Source organism: Bos grunniens, chromosome 5, assembly GCF_055505025.1.
Source record: "Bos grunniens cultivar Pamir isolate PY7600 chromosome 5, Bosgru_T2T1.0, whole genome shotgun sequence".
NCBI classification, from domain to species: domain Eukaryota; kingdom Metazoa; phylum Chordata; class Mammalia; order Artiodactyla; family Bovidae; genus Bos; species Bos grunniens.
Genome location: NC_141169.1, coordinates 6,656,762 through 6,683,611, shown reverse-complemented (window position 1 = coordinate 6,683,611; position 26,850 = coordinate 6,656,762). Strand labels below are relative to the sequence as shown.

At 36.6% G+C, this 26,850-nt stretch overlaps 1 protein-coding gene across 23 annotated transcripts in view; it reads left to right on the top strand.

The window, feature by feature from the left end:
- Nucleotides 1-26,850, top strand: part of OSBPL8 (oxysterol binding protein like 8) — a 166,854-nt gene that overhangs the window by 59,416 nt on the left and 80,588 nt on the right. For 8 of the 23 annotated variants that reach the window (XM_086398778.1, XM_086398775.1, XM_086398779.1 and 5 more), the window contains exons 2-4: nucleotides 6,157-6,265; nucleotides 16,199-16,237; nucleotides 23,984-24,020. In XM_086398778.1, coding sequence (XP_086254904.1) covers nucleotides 6,224-6,265; nucleotides 16,199-16,237; nucleotides 23,984-24,020 — 118 coding nt within the window. In that variant the 5' untranslated portion in view covers nucleotides 6,157-6,223. Of the gene's footprint in view, nucleotides 1-6,156; nucleotides 6,294-16,198; nucleotides 16,238-23,983; nucleotides 24,021-26,850 lie in introns of all 23 variants that reach the window. The other 15 variants (XM_086398785.1, XM_086398782.1, XM_086398783.1 and 12 more) reach the window with 4 other exon arrangements.

The window sequence follows — 26,850 nt, the reverse complement described above, 5'->3', positions numbered from 1 at the left end:
GACACATCCAAAAAATACTGCTATGATTTATGTCAAAGAGTGTTCTGCCTATGTTTTCTTCTTGGAGTTTTATGGGTTTTGGTCTAACATCAGGATCTTTAATCCACTTTGAGTTTTGGTTTTTTTTTTTGTATATGGTGTAAGGAAATATTCTGATTTTATTCTTTTACATGTAGCTGTCTAGTTTTCCCAGCACCATTTATTGAATAGATTGTCTTCTCCCTATTGTATATTCTTGCCTCCTTTGTTGTGTTAATTGACTGCAGTTGACTGGGTTTATTTATGGGCTCTCTATTCTGTTCTGTTGATTTATGTGTTTGTTTTGGTGGCAATACCATACTGTTTTGATTACTGTAGCTTTTTAGTATAGTCTGAAGTCAGGGAGCATGATACCTTCAGCTTTGGTCTTCTTTCTCAAAATTGTTTTAGCTTTTTATATAGAGTGATTTTGTTTTTACATAAAATAATTATATTGAGTAGATCTGAAAATTGAAAAGCAAAAATTGGGATTTATTCATTCTCTAAATATTGATTCTTTAATATTGAATACCCCAGAGCTCTGTACTCTATCCTCTTTTCTGCCTACACTGATTCCCAAGGAGATCTCACTAGTCTCATAGTTTTAAATTCCATCTGTATGCTGATTCTCAGTTTACATTTCTACCCTGACTTCTTAACCTCACAGTCATAAGTCTAACTATATCCAATTGATATCTCTATTCAGATGTCTAACTAGTGTCTCACAGTAAATATATCCAAAAGGAGCTGTGATATTCAGCCCTTTCTTCGTCAAGTCTTCCTATAATGTACTCAACATATGTTAGTGGTAGTTTCATTCTTCTTGTTGCTCAGGACACAGACCATCTAGGTCTTACTCCCCCACACATACTTCTGTCTGTCTCTCTCATTAAATTCACATCCTATATCTGTTCATTAACAGATCCTTTTGATTCCATATTCAAAATACTTAAATAATTTAACACTATTTGCCACATTGCTTGCTGCTGTTCTGGCACACGCCTGCATTATATAGCAGTGGTCTTCCCGTTGCTAATGTTTTCTCAGCCAGTAGCCAGAGTAATCCTGCATAAGTCAGATTCTGTTACTTCTCTGCTCTCTTTTCAACAGATAACTTCCCATCTCATTCAGGGGGTAAGTAAGCCAGAGTCCTTCTGTCTTATGAGGCTGTTGGCGATTTGGAACATAGATATCTTTCTGTTCTTATTACCCATTGCTCTTTTCCTTATTCCACTCGCCATATTAGTCTTCTTGATGTTCTTTATCTTATTTTTTTAATATTTTATCTTTATTCTGTACTCTCACCTTTTGCATTATAAAGTACCATTTGTATTGTTTTGGGTGTGTGCCTATAAACTACATAATGTGAATTTTGCTTTGTTAACCAATTCAAAAACCTTTTTCTGTTTTTTTTAATCTTCTGGCCATGCTGCTCAGCATGTGGGATCTTATTCCCCAACCAGGTGTCAAACTCACATCCACTACGTTGGAAGCACCAAGAAAGGCTCTCTTTGCTGCTCTTTAAGCATGCCTCATGCTCCTGCCTTAGGGTCTTTGTGTTTGCTGTCTCCTCTTCTGCCTGGAAGGGTCTTCTAGATACTTGAGCAGCTCACCCCCTCAGTTACTGAGATCTTGACTCAGATTCGTTCTTATCTAAAATTCTCCCTATTACTGTACATGTCATATAATTGCTCCCTTCCTAATTTTTCTTCTCCACACTGATTACTATCTAATAAACAATACATTTTCATTATTAGTTTTAAAAAACTCTTGTCAGGCCAGGTTCATTGAGGAGAACAAATCACTATAGATACTTAAAGCAAAAGGAAAACTAGTAAGGGGATTTAGATTCTTAAAACTTATTGGGAAAGCTGTAGGTGTGGAGCTTGAAAGACTGTTCTCAGCTTTCACTGCTGCTGCTGCTATGGCTTGCGGGTAGTGCCAGCATAGGGAGCTGGCAGGGGAGCATTCGGTGATTACTGTAAAACCTCATATCTGTCACAGTCCAGGTGTCTCCTGCATTCAGAAGCATGGCTTTGTTTCTGTCTCTCTTCTGCCTTCCAAATGCTGTGTAAATGCATTGCATTTGCAGAATGTGAACACAGAGAGAGTTCTGGGATTGAAGACTTGTAAAATGGCGTTCTCATCCTTTTAGCTTTTGTGGAAGAGGAGATACAGAGGAGCACACGGAAGGTGGTGAGAATGAACAATGAGATAAATATATCTATGTCTATATGGATAAGATATGAATACACGCACACTTATTTTATCAGTCAGTGTTCTCCGGAGAAACAGAACGAATTAGATAAACGTATATACAGAAAGAAAGAGGGGAAGAAAGAGATGGATTTATTTTAAGGAATTGGCTCACGTGCTTGTGGGGGCTGGCAAGCCTGAAATTGCAGGGCAGGTTGCAAAGTCCCTGGGTGACGTTCACTCTCCTTGATATCCTATAAGTTAAATATTGATATAAAGTTAAGAGTAATTAACTACTATGATGTAAAGTCAGTGTATCTTATGTTATATGATAAGAAGAGAGAAGAAACCAGTGATTTGATAAGTATACACAGCATATATAACATACCATATACAACCTTCATAATAAAATAAGGAAAAAATACTCAAAACAATTATAATTCTCACTTCTGTAACTGGTAATGTAGTGGGATCTGAGATTTATCGATTCCTTCTTCCACTACCCTTTTTGTATTCCTTTGCCCTCAGCATGCACCTCAGATAGCCATAGTTCTTTACGGTAGAGTGACCCAGACTTTTGTTTCTGAAGGGTTTGAGTCAGTTGTAGTCCTGCCTAGGTTGGGCTATTGAAGTTTTCTGTTGAATTTAATCAGAAGACATGGCAGTACTAAGAGATGCCCTTAGGGATTTCCAGTAACCAGACATGCTCTTCTTAGCACCATTGTGGCATTGTAGTCCATTTCCCCTTGATAATTAGTCAGTTACCCAGGCCAGCAGAGTAAGTTCCTTCTTTGCCCACTGATTCAGAAGCACGGGAAGCTTAAAGTGGCCAGGTGGCTGGCTTAACTTCCAGTTCAGTGGAAGCATTCCTTCCTTTGGGACTGAGACCTCCAGACCAGCAGAGCAAAGGTCATGGGAAGAGGAGACAGAAGCATTTTACTAGTGAGTGGTGCTGGGAAAGCGTGACAGCCGCATGTAAATCAGTGAAGTTAGAGCACATCCTCACACCATACACTAAAGTAAACTCAAAATGGCTTGAAGACTTCAATGTAAGACATGACACCATTAAACTCCTAGAAGAGAATATAGGCAAAACATCTTCTGACATAAATGTTACCAATGTTTTCTTAGGTCAGTCTCCCAAGACTATAGAAATAAAAGCAAAAATAAACAACTGGAACCTAATCAAACTTGTAAGCTCTTGCACAGCAAAGGAAACCATAAATAAAGTAAAAAGACAACATAGGGACTAGGGAAAATACTTGTGAACAATTCGACCAAAAAGGGCCTAGTTTCTAAAGTATACAAACAGCTGATAACAACTCAGTAACAAAAAACCGACCCGAACAAAAATGAGAAGAAGACCTAAATAGACATTTCTCCAAAGAAGGCATACAGATGGCCAATAGGCACTGAAAAAATGCTCATCATCACTAAGTATGAGAAATGCAAATCGAAACTACAATGAGGTACCATCTCATGCTGGTCAGATTGACCATTATTTTTAAAAAGTCTACAAATAAGAAACGCTGGAGAGGATGTGGAGAAAAGGGAACCCACCTACACTGTTGGTGAGAATGTAAGTTGCTGTAGCCACTATGGAAAACAGTATGGAGGTTCCTCAGAAAACTGAAAATAGAATTACCATGTGATCCAGGGATCCTACTCCTGGATATATGTCTGGAGAAAACTCTAATTACATTTTACAGTAGCCAAGACATGGAAGCAACCTAAATGTCCATCTGCTGATGAATGGGTAAAGAAGATGTGGTATATATACACGATAGAACACTGCTTAGCTGTAAAAAAGAATGAAATAATGCCATTTGCAGCATCATGGATGGGCCTAAAGATTATCATGCTAAGTGAAGTAAGTCAGAAAGAGAAAGGAATATGATGCCACCTATATGTGAAATCTAAAATAGGGCATGAACTTACGAAACAGAAACAGATACAGAAAACAAACTTAGGTTACTAAAGGGGGAGAGGGAGTGGGGGACAGATAAATGAGGAGTCTGAGCTTAGCAGATACAAACTACTTTATATAAAATAGATAAACAGCAAGGTCCTGCTGGATAGCAGAAGGACTATAGTCAGCGTCCTCTAATAAGCCATAACAGAAAAGAATGTGTGTGTGTGTGTGTGTGTGTGTGTGTGTGTGTATTTATATCTGAATCACTTTGCTGTACACCAGAAACTAACACAACATTGTGATAATAAATCAAAATTTTTGCTTGTGGGCCGTTAAGTGATGTCACTTGTTTCCTCCTTTGATTCTTGGACCTGTGAATCTTGGGTATGCAAGAAGCAGCACCATATATTGGACGTTCATAGCACATGGAACTTTTGGGGGGTCTTTGCCCAGGCGTGCAAGGTATTGCCACCTGGCTGGTGTTCTGGCTGAGTCTTCAAAAGGTCATGCTACTGTTCTATCAAACCAGTTGTTTTAGGATGATAGAGATTATAGTAAGACCAGTGAATTCCCTAGGCCATTGCCACACTTTTTTTTTTTTTTTTCGCTGTGAAATGAGTTCCTTGATCAGCAGCGCTTTGTAGAATAGAAGGAAGTAGATAAGGCATTCTGTAAGTCTGTGGATAGTAGTTTTGGCAGAAGCATTTTGTGCAGGAAAGGCAAATCTATATACAGAGTAAGTATCTGTTTCATCTAGAATAAAGCACTGCCCCTCCCATGATAGTGTGTTAATTGCCAAGTCTTGTCTGACTCTTTGTGACCCCATGGACTGTAGCCCTCCAGGCTCCAGCTCCTCTGTCCGTAGAATTCTCCAGGCAAGAATACTGGAGTGTGTTGCCATTCCCTTCTCCAGGGGATCTTCCTGACCCAGGGATCGAACCTGGGTCTCCCCCACTGCAGCCAGATTGTTTACCATCTGAGCCACCAGGGGAGACAGAAGTCCAGTGTAACCAACTTGTCACAGGTAGCTGGCTGATCACCCCAGGGAACAGTGCCATATTGGGGACCCAGTGTAGGTCTCTGTTGCAGGCAGATTTGGCACTCAGCAGTGGCAGTAGCCAAATTTGTCTTGGTAAGTGGAGGGTCATACTGCTGAGCCCGTGTATAACCTTCATCCCTTCCACCATGGCAACTTCGTGAACCCATTGGACAATGACAGCGTTGGCTGGAGAAAGATGCTGACTCGTATCCACAGGATGGTCGTCCTGTATTTATATTTCGCTGCAGCTTTTTATACTTGCAAAAACAAGAAAATGATTTGGAACTCTTAAGAAATGACTAGAAATCTACATATTTCTCAGTTTTAATTTTGTTAATTGCTTTAAGAAAGAATTATTATTAGAGACTTCTGGATATATATAATTACTATAGGAGTTCATCTTGGAGGCTTTGTTAGTTAAAAAGCTCAAAGGAAAAGACTTGTGAAGGCATAATTCTAACACTATTAAAAATAAAAATAAGTATAAAAATAATAGATGTTCATTATAAAAATGAAACATTCAGAAGCACAAAGTTTTTTTCTATATTATGTTCTCTCATTAAATTGTCCTCTCCTAAATTGTTTCCATTTATATTCTATTCACAAAAGTGTTTGAGAACATCTGTTTTCCTACATTTGTGCCAACATCAGATGGTAGCATACTTTTTAGTATTTGCCAATGTAATAATGAGAAAGAATCTAATTTTATTTCCTCAATTATAAGTAGGTTTAGGCGTCTTTTCAAATTTTGAACAGTCTCATATATTTAACCTGGCTCTTGCTTTTCCTCTTCACTTGGAATAGTGTCGTTCATTTTTTTCTGAACTTTTACCACTCTTCAAGGCCCACGTCAAAATCTGTTTCTCCATTATTGATGTTTCCTGATAAGCTCAGCCTAAAATGATATCTGCATCCTTATATACTTGATGTTTTATTTTCCACTTATCACAGTTTTATACCAGAACTAACGTGTATGGTTTTCTTCTTCTAGGATTTCCAAGTTTACAGGATGGCTAAACATTAATGGGAAGAGAAGTGTAAGCCTATCTTCTTTCACTATGGAGGCAAGTTTGGCAGATGGAGAACCTGACCGAATTTTGGTGAGTGATTCAAATACAGCATAATAAGGTACTACCATCTATCTTGGAAAGTGTTTGATTTAAGCCATCGTTTTATTTTTTAAATGTATTTAAAACGAACTTCCAAAAAAGTTGATATAAAAATTATAGGTAGTTTAAAGCTTGTTGAAGCATAACCCAGTGTCCTGCCACTTCCACCCTATCTCCTACCTCTTTTTCCTTGTTTTCCTGGCCATATAGTAAGATATATTGATAGAATAGTTGGTGTTCATGTTTTCCTCAAGAAATTTTGTCTTATTGAAATCAAGAGGTTATTCACAATTGAAAAAATTAAATGCCCGGAAATCTTAAATTGTGCAGCTGGGGACAGAATGAAAGAATTAAGATTTAATTCTTAATATATGTTGCCATACATACTCTTTCTATAGAAGTGTGAAGATTTAATAAGTATTGCTGCCTGTGATTGAATTGTATTCTGAAATTAAAACACTTATGTATGGGTGGTGGTTATAAGTGTACCTTCTCCAATAAGTAAAAAAATAAAAATAAAAATTAACCAGTGGGGTAAATTAAATGATGCTTTGTCACGCATAGAGACATTTTGCTCAAGGATCATTTCATTTTCATTTTTTCTGTTGCAGTTTTAAAGATGCCATTAAATACTGATTTATAGACTCTTTATTAGAAATGTTTGTACTACCTAAAGTCAAGGTGCCAGTGGGTAAAATGTAGCCAGCTGATAGCTCTGTGGCTTGTTAGGTGGTAGATTCTTTGACAGAGTTACAATATTGGAATGATGCAGAGGCCAGCTTTTCTTTCATACTGCTGTGAAGTTGAAAGTCACTACTATATTGAGATGTTTGTGAATTTTAATTTAGTGCATGTTCTTTGTTCAGGCTCCAATGTAGGATCAGTAATGATTGACAGCAAAATGCAGTTTCGCTTACTTGCGTTAACTTGGTCCCACCCTTTCCTGAATTTCTGGTCCAAACTTGTTTCTTTAATGGTCAAAAAAAGTTAAACTTTAAAATGATAGCTTCTTAATAGAGAATAAAATGGACATGGACAGAACTTGGTTTATGAAGAAGGTTATCGTAACGATTTTAAATGGAAAACTGATGGTAGGTTATTTTGTTTTTACTGTCTTCAAAAAAAAAAGATGAAAGCCTTTCTTGGAACATACTATTTACTTTATCATAAATATTTTCTTATTTAAAGCTAATGGACTTCCTGAAGGTTTATTTTTGGCTAAAATATTTTAAATCTTTTGGTTATGATATATAAATATCAGTAATAGCAATTGCTGTTTTCTGAGTATACACTTTTTCTGACTGTCTTCACAACAGTCATTAAAGGTAGATATTTGCTTATCCTCACTTTTAAAGACAAGGAAATAGGCTCAGGGAGGTTGATTATGTTCTCTAAAAGCTACATCTTAAATGATGCAACTGAGATCTATCTCTAAACATTTTCCTTTGCCACTAACATGTTGATTACATCATACCTGTATTTCTGGATAGAATTGCTTAAAATTTATTGTTATCTTTTTAAACTTAGTATCTAAGTAGATAGTATTAAATTCTATACCAGAATGTCTGCACTGTACTGTTAAAGTTTTATTCATTTTTTATTCTTATTTCTATTGATATTGAGAGGTTAGAGCAAGTTACTTAAAACGCAATGAGATCAATTTTCTTCTTATTCTTCATTGTTTCTTCGGTGAAATATTGTAGCTTATTTTAGAAACAGTAATACCACTGATTTCAGTATGAACTGCTGAAATTTTCTCTATTCGAAACTAATCTTGAGGTCCACTTTGAGTTATCTATTAATGAAATATCACCTTTGAACTGCATGGCCTAAGCTAGTTAGTTTAGATTTAAGAGAGGTGGATAAGAACATGGGCTTTGTAGATACTTGGTTGTGTGTTAAAATCTGAGCTCTGTCACTTAGCTACATTCTCAGGGTTTCCAATTCTCCTCAGGTTTGAAATAAAGATTAGTAGTACTATCTACTTAATATTTACTTGGATTTTAATTGAGATAATGTATCTATAAAATGCCTTTTTCCACATCTGTGCACATTATAAATACCCCGTAAATAAAAGCTACTATGGTTATTGTTAATATAACTATTAATATTCAGCCTTTTCTCCAAAAAGATAAATATTTAGAGGCAGAAGACGCAACAAAACACATTTTTAAAAGTCCTGTGCTGTTGAGTAATTTGGGATTTGCACTTTCTCTAAATCTCATTTTTACTGTTTAAAATATTGAGGCAAATATTCTACTTCAATGAAAAATACATAAACAAGAATGCTCATCCTGCCTACTTGACAGGGACAATATGATCTAGTGAAACCAGAAAGTTCTTTGAAAATATAAAGCAACATATCAGTATGTGGTGGCAGTGTTGTATAAAACCTTATTGTGTGTACTAATTTTTAAAATAGTATTAGTTAGCTTCTTTTGAGTGCAGTCTTTGTGCAAAGTGCTGTGGCCAGTGAAGGGGATGTTAAGAGAGATAAAATGTAGTCTGTCTGAATTATGTTTATTTTGAGAAGACTAGATAGAGGGATGGATAGATAAGGCAGTAATAAGCATTTACTCAGTGTCAAATGAGGGACATAAGGCATAGTTACACAAGTTGTGAAAATTGGGTGGTTGCTATACACTGGGGTAGTTAGAAAAGGTTTCTTAAGAGAATACAAACTGTGAATAGGGTATAGGGGTCATGGGATTGAAAATGAGCAAGGAGAGCATTCTAGGAAGGGAGGATGGCAAGAGGCAAGGCTAAAAGCGAAATTAATTGCACAGGGTTTATTCAGGGGAAACGCATAGAGAAATTGGAAGGTAATATTGTTTATTCCTTGGAAGGAAAGTTATGACCAACCTAGACAGCATATTAAAAGCAGAGACATTACTTTGTCAAGAAAGGTCCGTCTAGTCAAGGCTATGGTTTTTCCACTAGTCATGTATGGATGTGAGAGTTGGACTATAAAGAAAGATTGATGCTTTTTTCTATAAAGAAGAATTAATGCTTTTGAACTGTGGATTGGAGAAGACTCTTGAGAGTCCCTTGGACTGCAAGGAGATCAACCAGTCCATCCTAAAGGAGATCAGTCCTGGATGTTCATCGGAAGGAATGATGTTGAAGCTGAAACTCCAATATTTTGTTCACCTGATGTGAAGAGCTGACTCATTTGAAAAGACCCTGATGCTGAGAAAGATTGAGGGCAGGAGGAGATGGGGACGACAGAGGATGAGATGTTTGGATGGCATCACCGACTCAATGGACGTGGGTTTGAGTAAACTCCAGCAGTTGGTAATGGACAGAGAGACCTGATATGCTGCAGTCCATGGGGTCACAAAGAGTCAGACACGACTGAGCGACTGAAATGAACTGAATGTTGTTTATAAGAATAATGATCAATGTGGCAGATAGAGACCAAACTTATGGAAGTCTTGAGTGCCAGACCAGGGATTTTGAACTTGATTCTGTAGACAGTGGTATGTCACTGAATAGTTTTATGAAAGTGGACAGGATGAATCTGGAGCCGCAGGATATGAGATGATTTAGAAGAGAGAGAGATACAGGTACTGATTGAGACTACTTGTAGTCTTAGTGAAGGTGGTGAAAGCTGGGACTCAGTTGACTTTAGTGTCCACTTATTTGGTTTTCTTCTCCTACATGAGATTATGCTTCCTATTTAAAAAAAATTCATTTGCTTATTTATTGTTTATAGTTCTGTTTTTGTGGTAGTGTTTTATGTCTTAGGTAGTAAATACTAAAAAATATGAATTCAATCTTTATACTAAATATACTTCTGAACACGTTTACATTTAATATATGTATTAAAATATTTTGTAAAAGGGCAGAACTCATAACACTTTGGAAATTAACCACTGAGAAATCCTTTAAATGCAGGGGTCAAATATTTATTAATAGATTGAGGTAAACCAAATAAGTGAAGTAGATTAAAAAAATTCCTTACATTAAGTAAAGTCCTGTCTTTTGACTATCTTGTATACTATGCTATTATCAGAGGAAAATAAGTTATAAAGTCTATTAAAGGTCAAGATCTTTTGTTGTATTAAAAATTGATTATATAAATGACTTTTTAGAAGAGAATAAAAATTTAAAAACATGTAGAAATCTTTGTAGTATTATTAGGAATTCTCAGTTGAGAAACTCTTAAGATTCTACTTTAAATTGGACACTTTGAGTCACATGTTTTCTGAAGTGGAAAGAATGGTGAAGATGATTTAGCTCAGTAATTCTTAGAATGTAGTAAATGAGTAAGTATCTTCTTGAGGGGCCTACAGATGACCCAGCTTCCTGAAACTTGGAGTTTTATATTTACTAGATGAATTTTTACTGATTACTATGATTTAGTGCTCATAAAGTAAAATTGATATTTTATTAGCATTTACTGAGCACTTTAAATCATATGCTAAGAAGTATGGCTACTATATATATGTAACATTTGACGACAACATACAGCTTGTGTATATGGCATGTAAATTAATGAAATTGCCTATTTTTGGTAACATTAAGTATTATTTTTGATCAGGTCATAGGCTTTAAAGGTTATTATTTTTTTCTCTTGTTTAAATGTAGTTGACTCTTGAATGTTTGGAGATGGGTTGGGGTGGAGCGTCTGACACTTGATACGGAGCCATGGTTCTTTGGTATCTGCGATTCAACAGACCACTGATCTGTAGCACTGCAGTATTTAGTGTTGAACTGCCTGCAAGTGGAGCTGTGTAGTTCACACCCTTGTGTTCAAGGGTCAGCCGTACCATTAATTTAGTTTCTTCATTGCCATTATTGATTTAGTATATTGTATGTTTTCGTTTGGGGGCTTCCCTGGTATCTCAGATGGTAAACAATCTGCAATGAGGGAGACCTGGGTTTGGTCCCTGGATTGGAAAGATCTCCTGGATTTATAAGGACAGTATTTTTGGTGCACAGTTTCTCAATAACTGACCTTTAAGACATTTATGCATTCAAGTCTAATGATAAATTATCCTCATGTCAATTAATCCTCATAAAGTATTCTTGTACAATGGCACTTGGTTGTTATTAGATCCCCCTTCTCAGCCCTAAGTGGAAATGAGGGAGAAAGGCTGTGAAGTTTCTTATCTATAATAAATGGGTCACCAAATTTGGTACATATGCTCATCTAATATTTGAATACCCTTTGAGACCTGCCTGCTAAGTGTTTCCTAATGCTTATATACTTCAGGATTGCCTCGTAGAGGCCTTTTCTTTTCAACTTTAACAAAGATTGTGCTATCAGCAGAGCCTTTTGCAAACCTCTGAGTCCTGTGGCTACTTCTCCCCCTTAGTCTTTGTGGGAGACTGTTAGAGATCGTTTAGTCCAATAGTCTGTCTAACGTAACGATTCTGTCCACAGTACCCGCTGACTGAGGTCATCCAGCCTCGGCATGAAGTCCCGTAGTTATAGGAAGCTCCGCTTCTCAGAAGGCACCTCAAGTCATTGTGCTGGTTCCCTTGCTGCTCCAGCTTACCACAAATGTAGTCTTAAAGTAGCAGTAACTGATTATCTTAGAGCTCTGGATATTAGAAGTCCAAAAGCAAGATGTTGTGTTCATTCTGGAGGCTCTGAGGGGACTGTCCGTTTCTTTTTGTTGAGACCTGGAGGTAGCAGTCTTTCATTGACTCGTGGCTTCCTCCTCCCATTCAGCCTCTGGCCTTTGTTGTCACACCTCCTGCTACACTCACCTTCTTCTCTCCTTCTTGTCAGGACCCTTGGAATTCCTTTGGGTCCACTCAGGTAATCCAGAGTAATTGCTCTATCTCAAGATTTTTAACTTAATCACATCTGCAGAGTCCTTTGCCTCATGTAAAGTAACATTCACAGATCCTAAGGCTTCTAAACAGTCACAGATTCTAATATCTTTTTTTTTTTGGAAGCTGAGCTTGTAGGATTTTAGTTTCCTGACCAGGGATTGAGCCCTTGGCAGTGTGAGCACACAGTCCTAACCACTGGATTGCCAGGGAATTCCTGGGATGTGGATATTTTTGGGAGGCCATTATTCTACCCACCATCGTCATAGTACTAACCTCTGGTGCATCCCAGCCTAGTGAAGTGGGCCCTATTGCCAAATAATCCAAAATCAGGTAGTCTGGTGGGGCATCTCACCTAAGGAATTGCCAGTTAGATTAAGCTCCTAAATTAGGTAAATTTTTAGGTGGCAGAGATCTTCTTATGTAAAATAATAAAATAACTAGACATTTTAGTCACCAATGTATTACCTACATACTCATTGTCTTTTATATTAAAATAGCTTCACCTTCCTAATAACCATTTGCTAACTATAACAGTTTAATTACACGTGCAAGAATGATAATAGAGACCTTCCTTGCAGTCTCTATTATGTGAAGTTTTGAATGCATGTGTGCATATTTGGCTGTGCTGGGTCTCCCTTGCCACATGAGGCCTTTCCCTAGGTGTGGAGATGGGGGCTGCTCTCTGGCTGCGGTGTGAGCTGCTCATTGCGGTGGCTTCTCTTGTTGCAGAGGATGGGCTCTAGGGCGCCTGGGCTTCAGTAACTGAGGTCTGTGGGCTTAGCTGCCCCATGGCGTGTGGGATCTTCTCGGACCAGGGACGGAGCCCATGTGCCCTGCACCGGCAGGTGGAGTCCTCACCGCTGGGCCAGTAGGGAGCGCCCTCAAACGTGTTTAAAAAATAAGATAAACTAGTATCATGAACCCTCATGTACCTGTCACTCATCTTCAGCATTGTTAGTTCAGGTCAGTCTTGTTCATGTATAGTCCTACCTTCCCACCTGATATTTTTTTTTTGAGAAAATCCCATATGCGTCATTTTATTCATAAGTATTTCAGTATAATCTCTAAAATATAAAGACTTTTCTTTAAAACTTTAACCATAAATACCATTCTTACTCTAAAAAAAGAGTAATTCTTCGATATGAAATATTTAATTATTGCTTAAATTTAGTTTTATTGTCTTTGTATTGGGCTTGGTTGATAAGTCACTTTGTCTTTTTAAAATCTTTTCAGTTTCTCCTGCATCTGTTTTTGATTTTTCCTTTTCAGTTTTAATTTTTATTTTCAATTTACTGAAGAAATAAGGTAGCTGTCCTGTAGGTTTCCCACAATCTGGATTCTCTGCCATGATCATTATTTAATGTGTTCCTCAGTTACTTATATTTCTTGCAAATAGGTCAGTAGACAGTTTTAACCTGAGGCTTGCTCAGATTCAGGTTCAGTTTTTTTTTGACAAGATTAATTCATCGATGGTGTTGTGTATTACCATCAGGAGGCATATAATCCATTTTCATTTGCCTAATATGTAAATGGCACCCCACTCCAGTACTCCTGCCTGGAAAATCCCATGGACGGAGGAGCCTGGAAGGCTGCAGTCCATGGGGTCGCTAAGAGTCGGACATGACTGAGCGACTTCCCTTTCACTTTTCACTTTCCTGCATTGGAGAAGGAAATGGCAACCCACTCCAGTGTTCTTGCCTGGAGAATCCCAGGGACGGGGGAGCCTGGTGGGCTGCCGTCTATGGAGTCGCACAGAGTTGGACACAACTGAAGTGACTTAGCAGCAATATGTAAATACATTTAATCTTTTTTGACTATAAAAATAATACATGCCAGTGTGGCATATTTAAGCAATAAAGAAAAATATAATAAAATTAATTTTCTAGAGGTAACCACTGTTATTATTTTGGAGGCCTCTTTCCTAAATGTGTTAATGAGTATATCTTATGCATGAGATTTTATAAGTGGGGTCATAGCATACAAATTTATGTATCAGTAATTTTAAAAAATTTTATGGCCATTGATGATCATCACTTAGATCTGTTAATTCAATAGGAGCATAAATTAATAGCAGTACTTAAATACACTTAAATATTTGTAATGTTTGAACTGCCCAAGTGGGAAAATATTACTCAGTATTTTCTATTGTTTGAGTGCTTAGATTCTTAGTATGTCTTCCTTTTTTTTTTTTTTTTGACTTTTAAACGTTATCCTTGATTCTCTTATAAGTTGAATAATGTAAACATTTTCCAGGTATATGGTGGGACTCTAATAAGTTTGGGGAGCTAAATTGGAGAAAGGGTTAACTTTGAAAAAGTAGAAGAAATTCCAAGTCAGAAATCTTTTGTATTACCATTATGTTTGGAGATTTTCTCAGCGCGTTCCCAGGACTGTGGAACTCAAGATCTTTTCAGAGGTCTGTGAGGTCTGGATTATTTGTGTAGTAATGCCATGGTGCTTGATGTTGTTTGCTTTGTTTCTCTTTCTCGTGAATGTCTAGTGCACTTTTTACCTAAGACCGCATGAAGTGTAATGTCATTGCTCTGCCGGCTAATGGAGTGTATGCTTGTGTATTCTTGTGTTTTCAAATTTTCTTAGTTTAATTTTTTTCCTAAGCAGTGGTTTTTTAATTTAAATAAGCTTCATTTTCTTATAAGAGTTTTAGGCTTACAGAAAACTTGTGAACATAAAGAATTCCATATAGCTTGTACTCAGTTTCCTTCCTCTATTATTAACATACTAGAATGGGACATTTGATACAATTAATGAATCCATCCTGATACATTATTACCTGAGCTCCATACTTTGCTCTTTGTTTCAGATTTCCTTAGTTTTTACCTAATATTCTTTTTCTGTGTGTGAATCCCATCAGGTAGCACTTTACGTTTAGTCATCACATCTCCATAAGGTCCTCTTAGCAGTTAAAATTTCTTAGACTTGTTTGTGATAATCTTGACATTTTTGAGGAGTACTAGTCAGATATTTTGCAATGTCACTCAACTGGGATTTGTCTGATACTTTTCTCATGATTAGACTGGGTTTTGGGGAGGAGACTACAGAGGTAAAATGGCATTTCACCACACGATTATGGAAAAGTATGTGTACTATCAACTTGGCTTATCACTGTGACTTGCCCGTGATGAGCTAGCAAAGATAGTGAATTTCTCACCTTTAATTTCTAATTCAGCGAATATGAATAGGTATAATCCATATAAACAGCAACTCTTTGGAGTCTTTGGCAATTTCTAGGAGCACAGAGGGATCTGGAGATACTAAAGTTTGTTAACAGAATTTTAGAACCAGAAGTTAATTTGCAATAATGTCTGAACATACAGGTAAGCAATGTTTTAGGATAAGGTTTTGGAAATAGGCTAGGTCTGAAGAAGAAACTTGGAAGTTGTCTGAGTAAAGGTACAAATGAGCCTTGAATATGACTGGAACCTGCAGTAAGAGAGCATATAGAAAAGAACAGATAGTTGAGGACTGAGCATTGGTGAAGCCCACATGTTTTATTGAGTGGAAGGACAGAATGGAGGTGGGAAATTAGGAGAAAGGAAGCCAGAACAGTGGAGTGTTTTAGAAACTAAAGGAAGAGAGGGCTTGTGTGGTGGAAAGGCTGATATAATTAAATATATGCAAGGAGTTTAAGAATTGTGAAAAAGCCCCAAATCATGCCAGAGAAGACTTGACAGATTGGTAGGTTGACTGTAATTTCCTGGGAATCCACCAGGGGATTCCCTGGTGGCTCAGACGGTAAAAGCCTGCAATGCGGGAGACCCGGGTTCGATCCCCGGGTTGGGAAGATCCCCTGGGGAAGGAAATGGCAACCCACTCCAGTACTCTTGCCTAGAAAATTCCATGGATGGAGGAGCCTGGTGGGCTATAGTCCATGGGGTCGCAAAGAGCTGTACATGACTGAGCGACTTCACTTTCTTTCTGTAATTTCCTGACGTCTTGGACATTTTTTTTTAAAGGTTTAGTTTCAGTGTAAACATACTATTGATCTTTTTTTTTTTGCCACTTTTTAAATGACTAATGAAGCACTTAATTCCTTCTATAAACTGTGAGTGCTCTCCAGATTCAGATTCAGGTATACAAAGTTAAATCACTCCTGAGAAAATTTGTCTTTTTTTTTAGATCTTGCCATGTTCAAAAGTTGCTGAAGTTCAAGAGACAGTGAGTAATACATGGTGCCATGTTCAAAATGTTAACATTTTTGGTTTTTTTTTTTAGGGTTTCAAGTTAATTCTTAAAATGTATTTTCTTCTATGTTTAATCTTAGATGATTCTGTTAGTACAAAAAGTAGCTAATGTAAATTGAAAAGCTTACTTTAAAAATTGCATTTTCATTTGCCCAATATGTTAATACATTTCATCTTTTTTTATTATAAAAATAATATATAACAATGTGGCATAATTAAACAATAAAGAAAAATATAGTAAATAAAATTTATTTTCTAGAGATAACCACTGTTATTATTTTGGTGGCCTCTTTCTTAAGTGCTCAGCTATCAGGGCTTCTCCAATAGCTCAGTTGGTAAATAATCCACCTGCAGTGCAGGAGACCCTGGTTTGATCCCTGCATTGGTAAGATCCACTGGAGAAAGTATAGACTGCACACTCCAGTATTCTTGGGCTTCCCTTGTGACTCAGCTGGTAAAGAATCTGGCTGCAATGCGGGAGACCTAGGTTTGATCCCTGAATTGGGAAGATGCCCTGGAGAAGGGAAAGGATACCCACTCCAGTATCCTGGCCTGGAGAATTCCATGGACTGTATAGGCCATGGGGGTTGCAAAGAGTCAGACACGACTGAGCGACTTTCACTTTTAAGTGTATTCACGTGTATATCTTACACATAAAATTTTATAAAAGTGGGGTCATAGCATACAAATTCTATATCAGTACTTTAAGAAAAATTTATTTTAACTAAAGTATAGTTCATTTACAGTGTTGTGTTAATTTCTGCCATACAACAAAGTGATTCAATATAACCTACTTTTAAAAGCCAATATGTAATGGATGTTTTTCAGTCCCTGAAAAAATAAAACCAAACTATAATGACTACATAGTATTTTATTATGTGAATATATTATCATTTATTTAATTCCATGTTTTAAGTATATCATTTACTATAAATGATGTGATAAATATCTTTGAACACATCTTTTTAAACATTTTGAATGATCATCTTAGTATACATTCCTAGTAGTGGAATTGCCGTATCAAAAATGCAACTAACTGCCTGGCAGATTGGATCATATTCTCTAACAGTGATAAACTCTAGTCCCAGAAAAATACTCCTTTAAAATCTCTCCTGCAAAACTCAGGAATGAAATGTGAACATGTGTGTTTTGCAGATGATTGTAGGAATATGAAAAAGTTCATTTTAAGTGTAATGAGTCCTGTTTATAGGACAAAAAGATTTCAGCTGCATAGTATATTCCTCACTAAAGTTGCTTACTCTAAGAGCTGAAGATAACGCCAAGGAGAGCAGTCTTAAGATGCTTTATATAACCCTTCTTTAGAATTGTGGCTTCTGGGAGCCCAGAATCCCAGAATCTGGGAGCAGGATCGCTTCTGCAATCTTCAAGAGTACAGCTTGATCAGCAGTACTGGGGAAAGAGGTGCCATCTGCCTGCGAGTTTATTTTGAACTCTGCTCCTATCAGTGGTTGATAAGCTATTTGGACTTTCTCTTAAGCTCAACAGATTTTTTTGTTGTTTGTTGTTTAGTCGCTAAGTCATGTTTGATTCTTTTGCGACCCATGGACTGTTGCCTGCCAGGTTCCTCTGTCCATGGGATTTTCCAGGCAAACTTAAGTCAAATCGGTAAAAGGGGGAGTTGCTGTGCTAAAGGCAATGGAAGCAAGCCATAGATCCCCTGGTATTGTTTCTGTATTATATATACAGACAGTGGCCATCTGTCCTACATAGTTTAGGACTGAGGGGTTTCTCAGAATGAAGGGCACCACTATGAGTTTCTACTTCTCCCTTTATCTTTCTTAAAGATCCTAAGTTTTATGCTAATTATGGATGACATGGCAAATACTTAGAAATATTTTAAAATAAAATCACATTTTTTGCATTATGCTCTTTTCCTGAAATTTTTAAGCTAAAATCAGTAAAGATTTAGATAATGGCTATATTTCATTCTTTAAAGTACTGTTAGTATATACTATGTATACAATATACTAATGAATTCTAAGTTAAAAAATTCTAGGCATTTTACTCTTTTATTATTTGTCAGCTCATGCTTTCTGCTGAAGTAGAGATTTATTTAAATGATAAAAAAAATTGAGATGATGACTGTGGACATTGTTCAGAGGATGATGGTAAACATGCTGAGCTGCTCAGAGAGAGGACATTGTTCTATCATACCTTAGTGGTCTTTTTCTGAACAAGCTGAGAAGTTCTTGGATTTTTTGAAATTTTAGTAGTATTTTGGTTCTCTTAACAAAAGCCAAGAAGAGTGGCTAGTTTTTTATTTTATTTTATTTTTTAATATAAATTTATTTTAATTGAAGGCTAATTACTTTACAATATTGTATTGGTTTTGACATACATCAACATGAATCCGCCACGGGTGTACACGTGTTCCCCATCCTGAACCCCCCTCCCTCCTCCCTCCCCATACTATCCCTCTGGGTCATCCCAGTGCACCAGCCCCGAGCATCCTGTATCATGCATCGAACCTGGACTGGCGATTCTTTTCTTATATGATATTATACATGTTTCAATGCCATTCTCCCAAATCATCCCACCCTCACCCTCTCCCACAGAGTCCAAAAGACTGTTCTATACATCTGTGTCTGTTTTGCTGTCTCGCATACAGGGTTATCGTTACCATCTTTCTAAATTCCGTATATATGTGTTAGTATACTGTATTGGTGTTTTTCTTTCTGGCTTACTTCACTCTGTATAATAAGCTCCAGTTTCATCCACGTCATTAGAACTGATTCAAATGTATTCTTTATAATGGCTGAGTAATACTCCATTGTGTATATGTACCATAGCTTTCTTATCCATTCATCTGCTGATGGACATCTAGGTTGCTTCCATGCCCTGGCTATTATAAACAGTGCTGCAATGAACATTGGGGTACACGTGTCTCTTTCAATTCTGGTTTCGTCGGTGTGTATGCCCAGTAGTGGGATTGCTGGGTCATTATGCAGTTCTATTTCCAGTTTTTTAAGGAATCTCCACACTGTTCTCCATAGTAGCTGTGCTAGTTTGCATTCCCACCAACAGTGTAAGGGGGTTCCCTTTTCTCCACACCCTCTCCAGCATTTATTGCTTGTAGACTTTTGGATCGCAGCCATTCTGACTGGCGTGAAATGGTACCTCACAGTGGTTTTGATTTGCATTTCTCTGATAATGAGTGATGTTGGGCATCTTTTCATGTATTTGTTAGCCATCTGTAAAAGGTACTTGTACAGAGCATTTCAACATCAGTATCTTCATATTGTCTTTATTTGTGTGTTACACAACATGGAACTGCACAAAGTAAGCCCAAGTCCTAAAAGCAGTAAGAATAAGAAGTGTAGTGTGTAGGCCAGTGGTGTGTAGAAGTCTTCAGTTATTTCAGTTACTTGGTAAAATTAATATGTAATCTTTAATAAGATCTCATTTCCCAATTAGCGTCACTTGCAAACAATTCTGAGAGATGATTTCACTTGCGTCTCAATTTAGTGCCTTTTTATCTACATCACATCCTTCTGGGATGAAGTGAATAAGTGTCTTCTTGTGTCTTCTGCTTCTGTTTGTAATATTTCAGAGTAACTCTTGGCTCTCTTGTTGTTCCATTATAATATATGTTTTCTGGTGCCTGTTTCTGGAGTATTTTTTAATCTCCTGTGATGAAGCCATTCAGATCATATACCCTAACTCTCACACATACCATAATTTATACTATTTCCTTACCAGCCTAAAGCATTCCCTGTACACGTACATGTTCATGCAGGTCTGCATGTCCAGCTGCCTACTTGATATTTTGACTTGGATGTCTAACAGACATTTTAAACTTAACCTGTTCCAAACTGAGAGACAGTTGGCCCTCCATATAAAACTGAGGGTTCTGCATCCATGGATCCAGCCATCTGCAGATGGAAAACATTTGGGGAAAAAAATTCCAGAAAGTCCCAGAATTAAAACTTGAAGTTGCCACATGCTGCTGCTGCTGCTAAGTCGCTTCAGTCATGTCCGACTCTGTGCGACCCCATAGATGGCAGCCCAGCAGGCTCCCCCATCCCTGGGATTCTCCAGGCAAGAACACTGGAGTGGGTTGCCATTTCCTTCTCCAGTGCATGAAAGTGAAAAGTGAAAGTGAAGTCGCTCAGTCGTGTCCGACTCCTAGCGACCCCATGGACTGCAGCCTACCAGGCTCCTCCGTCTGTGGGATTTGTAGCGTTTTCATTGTATTTACTACTATTTACTTAGTATTAACTTTGTATTGGATATTATAAGTAACCTAGAGGTGATATAAAGTATACAGGAGGATGTACATGGGTTATATGCAAATATTGCACCATTTTAAATAAGGGACTTGAGCATCCACAGATTTTGGTATTGCCCTGGGGTGGGGGTGGGGGATATCTTGGAACCAGTTCTCTCTGGATACCAAGGGATGATTGTAGTTACATTTCTCCCTGTAAATGAGCTTGTCTTACTGTCTTTTCCATCTCAGATGACGGCAGTTCCATCCTTCCAGGTGCTCAAAGTCCAACGCTTGACTTCATTTTGATTCCTTTTTTCTTTTACCTCATACTTGGCCTATTTGGAAATTCTGTTGACTTCATCTTCAAAATATATTTAGAATTTAACTACTTCTTGTCCCTCTCACTTTGCCCATCTTGGTCCAAGTTTCCATCATCTCTCCCCTATAATATTGCTGTAACTTCTGAACTGATAATACCCTCATCCCTCTGATCTGTTCTCAACACAGCAGCTGGAGCAGTCCTGTTAAAACGTTCTCATATAAGTTACTGCTTTTCTCAGAACCATCCAGTGGCTTCCCAGCTCATCCAGAATAAAACAAAAGTCTTGACTAGGTGCCATAAAGTCCTGCAACTCTTTACTTCTTTGGCTTCATCCACCGCTCTCCTGCTTGCATTGTATTCCAGTCCTCTGACCTTTTCGCTGTTCTCCAGACTTGCTCCCATCCAAGTCCTCTGCTCTAATCTTGATCTTCCTGCTCCCTGGAGTACTCTGCTCCTTTATGTCTTTATGGGACGTTTCCTCATTTTATTCAGTTAACTTCGTAGTGAAGCCTCCTTAGGCCACCCTATCTAAAACTTTAACGCCATCTCTCTAACATTTTATATGTCTTCATTTTCTGCTTATTTTTCCTTAGTGTTTATACTATATAATATACAACAAAATTTTACTTGTTTATTATGTTACTGTTTTATCTTTCCCACTAGACGTAACTGCCACAAGGGCAGAATTTTTGTTGTCCACTGCTCTATTCCTCAGTGCCTAAAATGGTACCTGTCTGTATAGTAGGTACTGAATGAATATTTGGGTGGGTGGATCCATGGATAGATGATAGATCAATGATAAGAGTAGAGAGTGTTTACTTTGATTTGCCTCAGTCTGCAAAAAATACTGAGTTAATCCAGTAGAATCAGGTTTATATGACACAGATATGCCTGAGCAAATACTGTAGAAAACATACTTTGAAATAAGTTGTTTAGAAGTTGCTTATATGCTAAGGGTTTTTTTCTGCTAGTAAAAATGCAAGGTGTACAGCTGCACAGATGACATAGTGCTTTTAATCAACATAATTTAAGAATTATATACAGCTCTGCAATGAAATTGAACTTAATCTTTTATCCTAAGTAGAAGACCAGCTTGAGAACGTCAAATGTGACTGGCCCTGTGAAATTAAATACTCTTGACTAAGTATATATGGTTAGAACCATTGCTTTCCTTTAGGAAGTTACCTTTAGGAAACCATTGCTTTCCTTTAGGAAGTTACCTAAAGTTTCCTTTAGGTCAGTCTAAGGAAGCTGATAGTTATTTGTATCAATACAGGAGGATTTTTCCAAAGATGCCTGTGAAGCATTTGTAAAGTATGCCATAGTTGTCTCTGTGAGTTTCCTAACCTCCTTCAATTTTCCAAAGTATTGTCTTAGTTATTTATTGGTATGTAACAAATCATCCCTAGGTTAAGTGGTAGAAAACAGGCATTTAATACCTTACAGTTTCTGTGAGTAAGGAATCTGAGAGAATCTGGCTGTCTCTAGTTCAAAACCTTTCATATGGTCAGTGGACTGGGGAAGGAGCTGCTGCTAAGGGTGTCAGGGGAGATGGAAGAGCCACCTTCAGGCTCACTGAAGGCTGGTCGGCAGACCTCAGTTCCTTTCCTTTTTGGGCTTTTCTGCACGATTGCCTCATGACTCAGTGGCTGGTTTTCCCCAAGATGATCTGTCTTGGGGAGAGTGAGAGGAGAGAAAGAGACCCCAAACAAAAGGGAAGTTATAGTCTTGTTACAGTCTAATTTTGGAAATGACATTTTCACTTCTGCCGTATTCTCTTTATTAGAAGCAATTCAGCACATCCAGTGTATGCTCAAAGAGAAGGAATTATACACCAAAAAGTGGGGATCACTAGGGTCATTTTAGAAGTTGCCTGCCACAAATGTTTTAATCTCTTTCCACATGCTTGCTAGCTATAATAACATGGCCATTTCAGTAATAAGGATTTGAGCACAATTACTTCATTGTCCCTAAAACTGTATTTTTTTTTTTTTTTTTAGTTTTATCAGTGAAACTAAAATGCGTTTGTAGAAGAATGAGCTTAAAGGGGCAGCTACCGAAAAATAAATAAAGCAAATGCCTTTAGAGGAATTAGAACATAATTTTACGTATTGTGAAATAACCTTCACTTAGGAAGTAACAGGGCCAAGCTTATTTTCCCTCTGGGAAACACAAACCCAAAGCAAACAACTGCAACTTTTTTGAAGGGTGAATGCAAAACCAGTTAAGTAAGACTCCCCATTTCCTTTAAATAAGACCAAACAATAGTGTCATCAGTGGGAATTATTTGTTTTTGTTGTTGCTTTAGTTCTAATACAGATCCATGAAGGGAAGAGAACTAAGGACTCTTTTCCTGCCAAGGGAGACCAAAACACTTGTCTGTGGGTGATGTGTAGTGTCATATTGTTTATTAAAATAGTTACTAGATAAACAGTCAGCAATTTTTCCTGTTTCTTTTGGTTGATTGCAAGTTAATCGTTCAAGAATTTGATCTTCTATCTGCCGGGAGACTAGTAGCTCTAGATGCTATGCTTGATAGTAGTGGGTCCTAGGAAAGTTTTGTCTAACTTAACTTTATTGTTCTTCTCTTTGGTTTTTGCCGCTTTGTTGATGTCTCTATAAAAGCTCTTTGCACAATGCTTGACTTAAGTGCTCAGTAAACTCCTTCTTTCTTTTTGTAGAACAAACAGACTGAATTTCTACATAGTGTTAAGTGTTTTCATGACATGCAGAACTAATATTTAATAGTGCATGAGTGTTATATATTTTTATACCACTTGAATTTAAAGGATGAATAACTTTTGGCTATCCTTTGCATTTCTAAATAATTTTTTAATCACTCCTAACCCATACCTTGAATCGTAATTGGAAGTAATTTTTCACTTGAGTAATTTTCAAAACAAAATACTTGAGTGATTTCATTTTTCTCTTTCTACTTTCATTTTCCAAAATTAGAACAGACATTAGATAATGCCTAAGACAGGGTCTTTTTATGTGTGAAAAAGAAAATTCCTTGCAAATTATGATTATTAGCATGTGCTTTCCACTTATAAACTAATGCTATTTTCCTTGTCCTTTTGTTTCACTGCTGCTTCAATCCTGATACACTTTGCTTCTTCCTGGTTTGGATTCTATTTGTTTGCTGCTCAATTATCCTGCATTAAAAGCTTCTTGGTGATAGCAAAGATGTCCTTGGGCCATCAAGTAAGTAGTTAAAGTTTGAATGGCATATTTGCAGACGTGATAATATTTTGATGTGTACTTATAAAAGGTATATGGTATTTCCGTTTGATTATTGAGTCTTCTACTTTGTTTCCAGGCATTGAAATAGAAAGACTATAAATGGTCAGTCAGTACCCATCTGTTGTCAGTGTCCCTCTGAGATTAATAGTGTTTGTGTACTTACATCTTAATTATCTAAAGATGGATTATTTACTTAGTTATCTAATTGACCATTTATAAATTCATAATTCCTAAATCATGAATTAATGTTTTTTTATAGTATCCTTTCTACAATCATCACAAAGCACAGATCAGACTACTTTGAGGCTGGACAAGGTGTAACAAAGTCACTGCCATATGAAGTGAGAAATACGGTTTTATTTTTGTCAGAACTTTTATGTAATAGATAATCTGGTTATGAAAAAAATTATTTTTACTTTGGTAATTTCATAAGTGAAGCCTGTTTTATCTAGGGATTTAGAAACTACATCCTTTAAATTTATGTTTTAAAAAAATCTGTTTTTGACTAGATATGGTGCTAGCTTTGAGGAATACACAATGAATAAAACATGTGCCTTGGCTTTAAGGATCATTATATACTAGTAGGAGAGTTAGACCTGTGAATACATAATTTTCAAAGCTTTGTGACATATTAAACGTAATGATGTGAATGAAACTTCAGAGATCATTTAAATAAAGCATTAATTTTTGTAGATGAAGAGTCTGAAGCTTAGATCTTAAGTATACCCAAGGAGTTAGAATTGGTTACTCGTTTAGTAGCCATCTTCTGATTTTCAAAAATCAGAATAAAGCTATCATTTCACTGAATTAAGTATAACCAAACAATTAAAATATTGCTGCATTATAAATCAAAGGTTTTAACTTTGTTCAAAACCCACGTGGAAATTATATTGATTCAGGAAGTTTTCGTATTTATTCCTAAATAATTGTGTGACTGCTGCAAGTCAGTTGACTGCTTTGGGGCTCGTTTTCCTCGCTGGTTGAAGAAGGGGACCCAGCGAGATAATGGCAAAGTGCTTCGGTCTAGATCAGTCCCTGTTTGTCTCTGATAATGGATATAGTACGTTTATAATTCTGTTTTCTAAAGAGAGAGGTAATTTAAAGTAATATGCTAAAATTCCATTTTTATTCTAATTGTAACAATTCATAGTATTGAGTAGTTCATGGCATTATTAGAGTAGTAAAATTTTAAAGTAGACCCTTCGCTGTTCACCTAAAACTACCACAGCATTAATCGGCTATCCCCCAATACATAACAAAAAATTAAAACAAGTTTTTTGAAGTAGAAAAAGTATACGCATCCCAAAACGTTTTCGTTTTCTTTTTCAGCCTTACTTATGATACCTGGTAGATATTTTTAATGCATTTTTCAGTTACTTTAATTACCTCATGTATTTAGATGTTGACTCACGTGAACTTATTGTCACTGCTGAACTTTAGAAATAGAATTGCATTTTTAATATCAGTTGAAGTGGTTCTTCTTAGGACCTGGGTTTTATAAATGGGGGTCTTTAATTTCTACTTGAAATAGAAGACATTCATTATAGTTATATATTTTAAGCACATATGAATTAAAATATATAACATATATTAGAGGTGAGTTTATATTGTAATTTACATATTAGAGTTTGTACTGTACTCTGCCAACTATTAGAAGACTGTGGCTGTGTTATTTACTATAGACCATATATCATTTTGAGTGAAATGTAATTCTATTTAGTTCTTCATTAGGATCTATGCTATTCAGTGAAAAAACTATAAAGATACATAGCAACATATTTAAATTACTAATGTATTTGAGAAAAGGTATACCATCTTCTCTGTAAGGGCATATTTAGGATTTCTTCTAAGGGATTATTTATGACTTTAAAAGACTTAACTTCTTTTTAGTAGTTTTTACTTAGATTAAGGGCAAGAACCAGACTTTGAAGCTGGTAAAATTCTCCTGACTTTGTACTGATGAGTTAAATTCAGAAAGTAAAAGAATGGTTGTTACAGAATCATATCCTCCTTAAAAGTTGCAGCTGATTTGTTAATTATATTACTATGGATGATTCCAGTGTGATTAATTTCTATCTTAATATGACATTCAGCAAAGTAGGCTGCTTTGCTTTGCTTGCTTTGCTTTGCTTTCCTTTCATTACGAAGCGGAACCAGAAGAAGGCACTGTCATGCTGTCTTTAGACAGGGAGGCTGGTGGTTACATCGCCAGAGACTGTTTTGGAATCCTGTAGTGATTCATTGGTCAAATATTGATCCAGGCATTTAGCAAGTATTTATTGTCAGTTTTATGCCAAAGAATACAAATGAAAAAAAAAGTCACTGTCTTTCCTGAGTTTATACACAAATATTCTACTAGTGTGCAAATGATGCAGGGCATCAAAATGATTTTTATATTATGCAAATTTTCTGTATAGTTAATGTTTGTGAATGATGTAAGAAAAAACAAATAGAAAAATAGGCTTCCTGGTTTTTATAAGGAAATATACTCCATATGTTGCTATTTCTACAACTCCTCTCATTTCAACGTTATCAAAATTATAAACAGTAATACCTTAGTAAGGAGTTAGCAAGAGGTAATAGAACTAAATTTGCACTTGTATTTCTTTTTTTATATAGTCAAGTTATTTAAGACTTATTTACGTGTGTCTTTCTGATGAAATACTAAAGCACGCTTTAATTCTGTTAGCTGTTCTGATAATGTATTTTATATATATTTATCTATTTATCTGCACCGAGTCTTAGCTGAGGCATGCAAGCTCTTAGTTGCTTGCATGTGGGATCTAGTTTT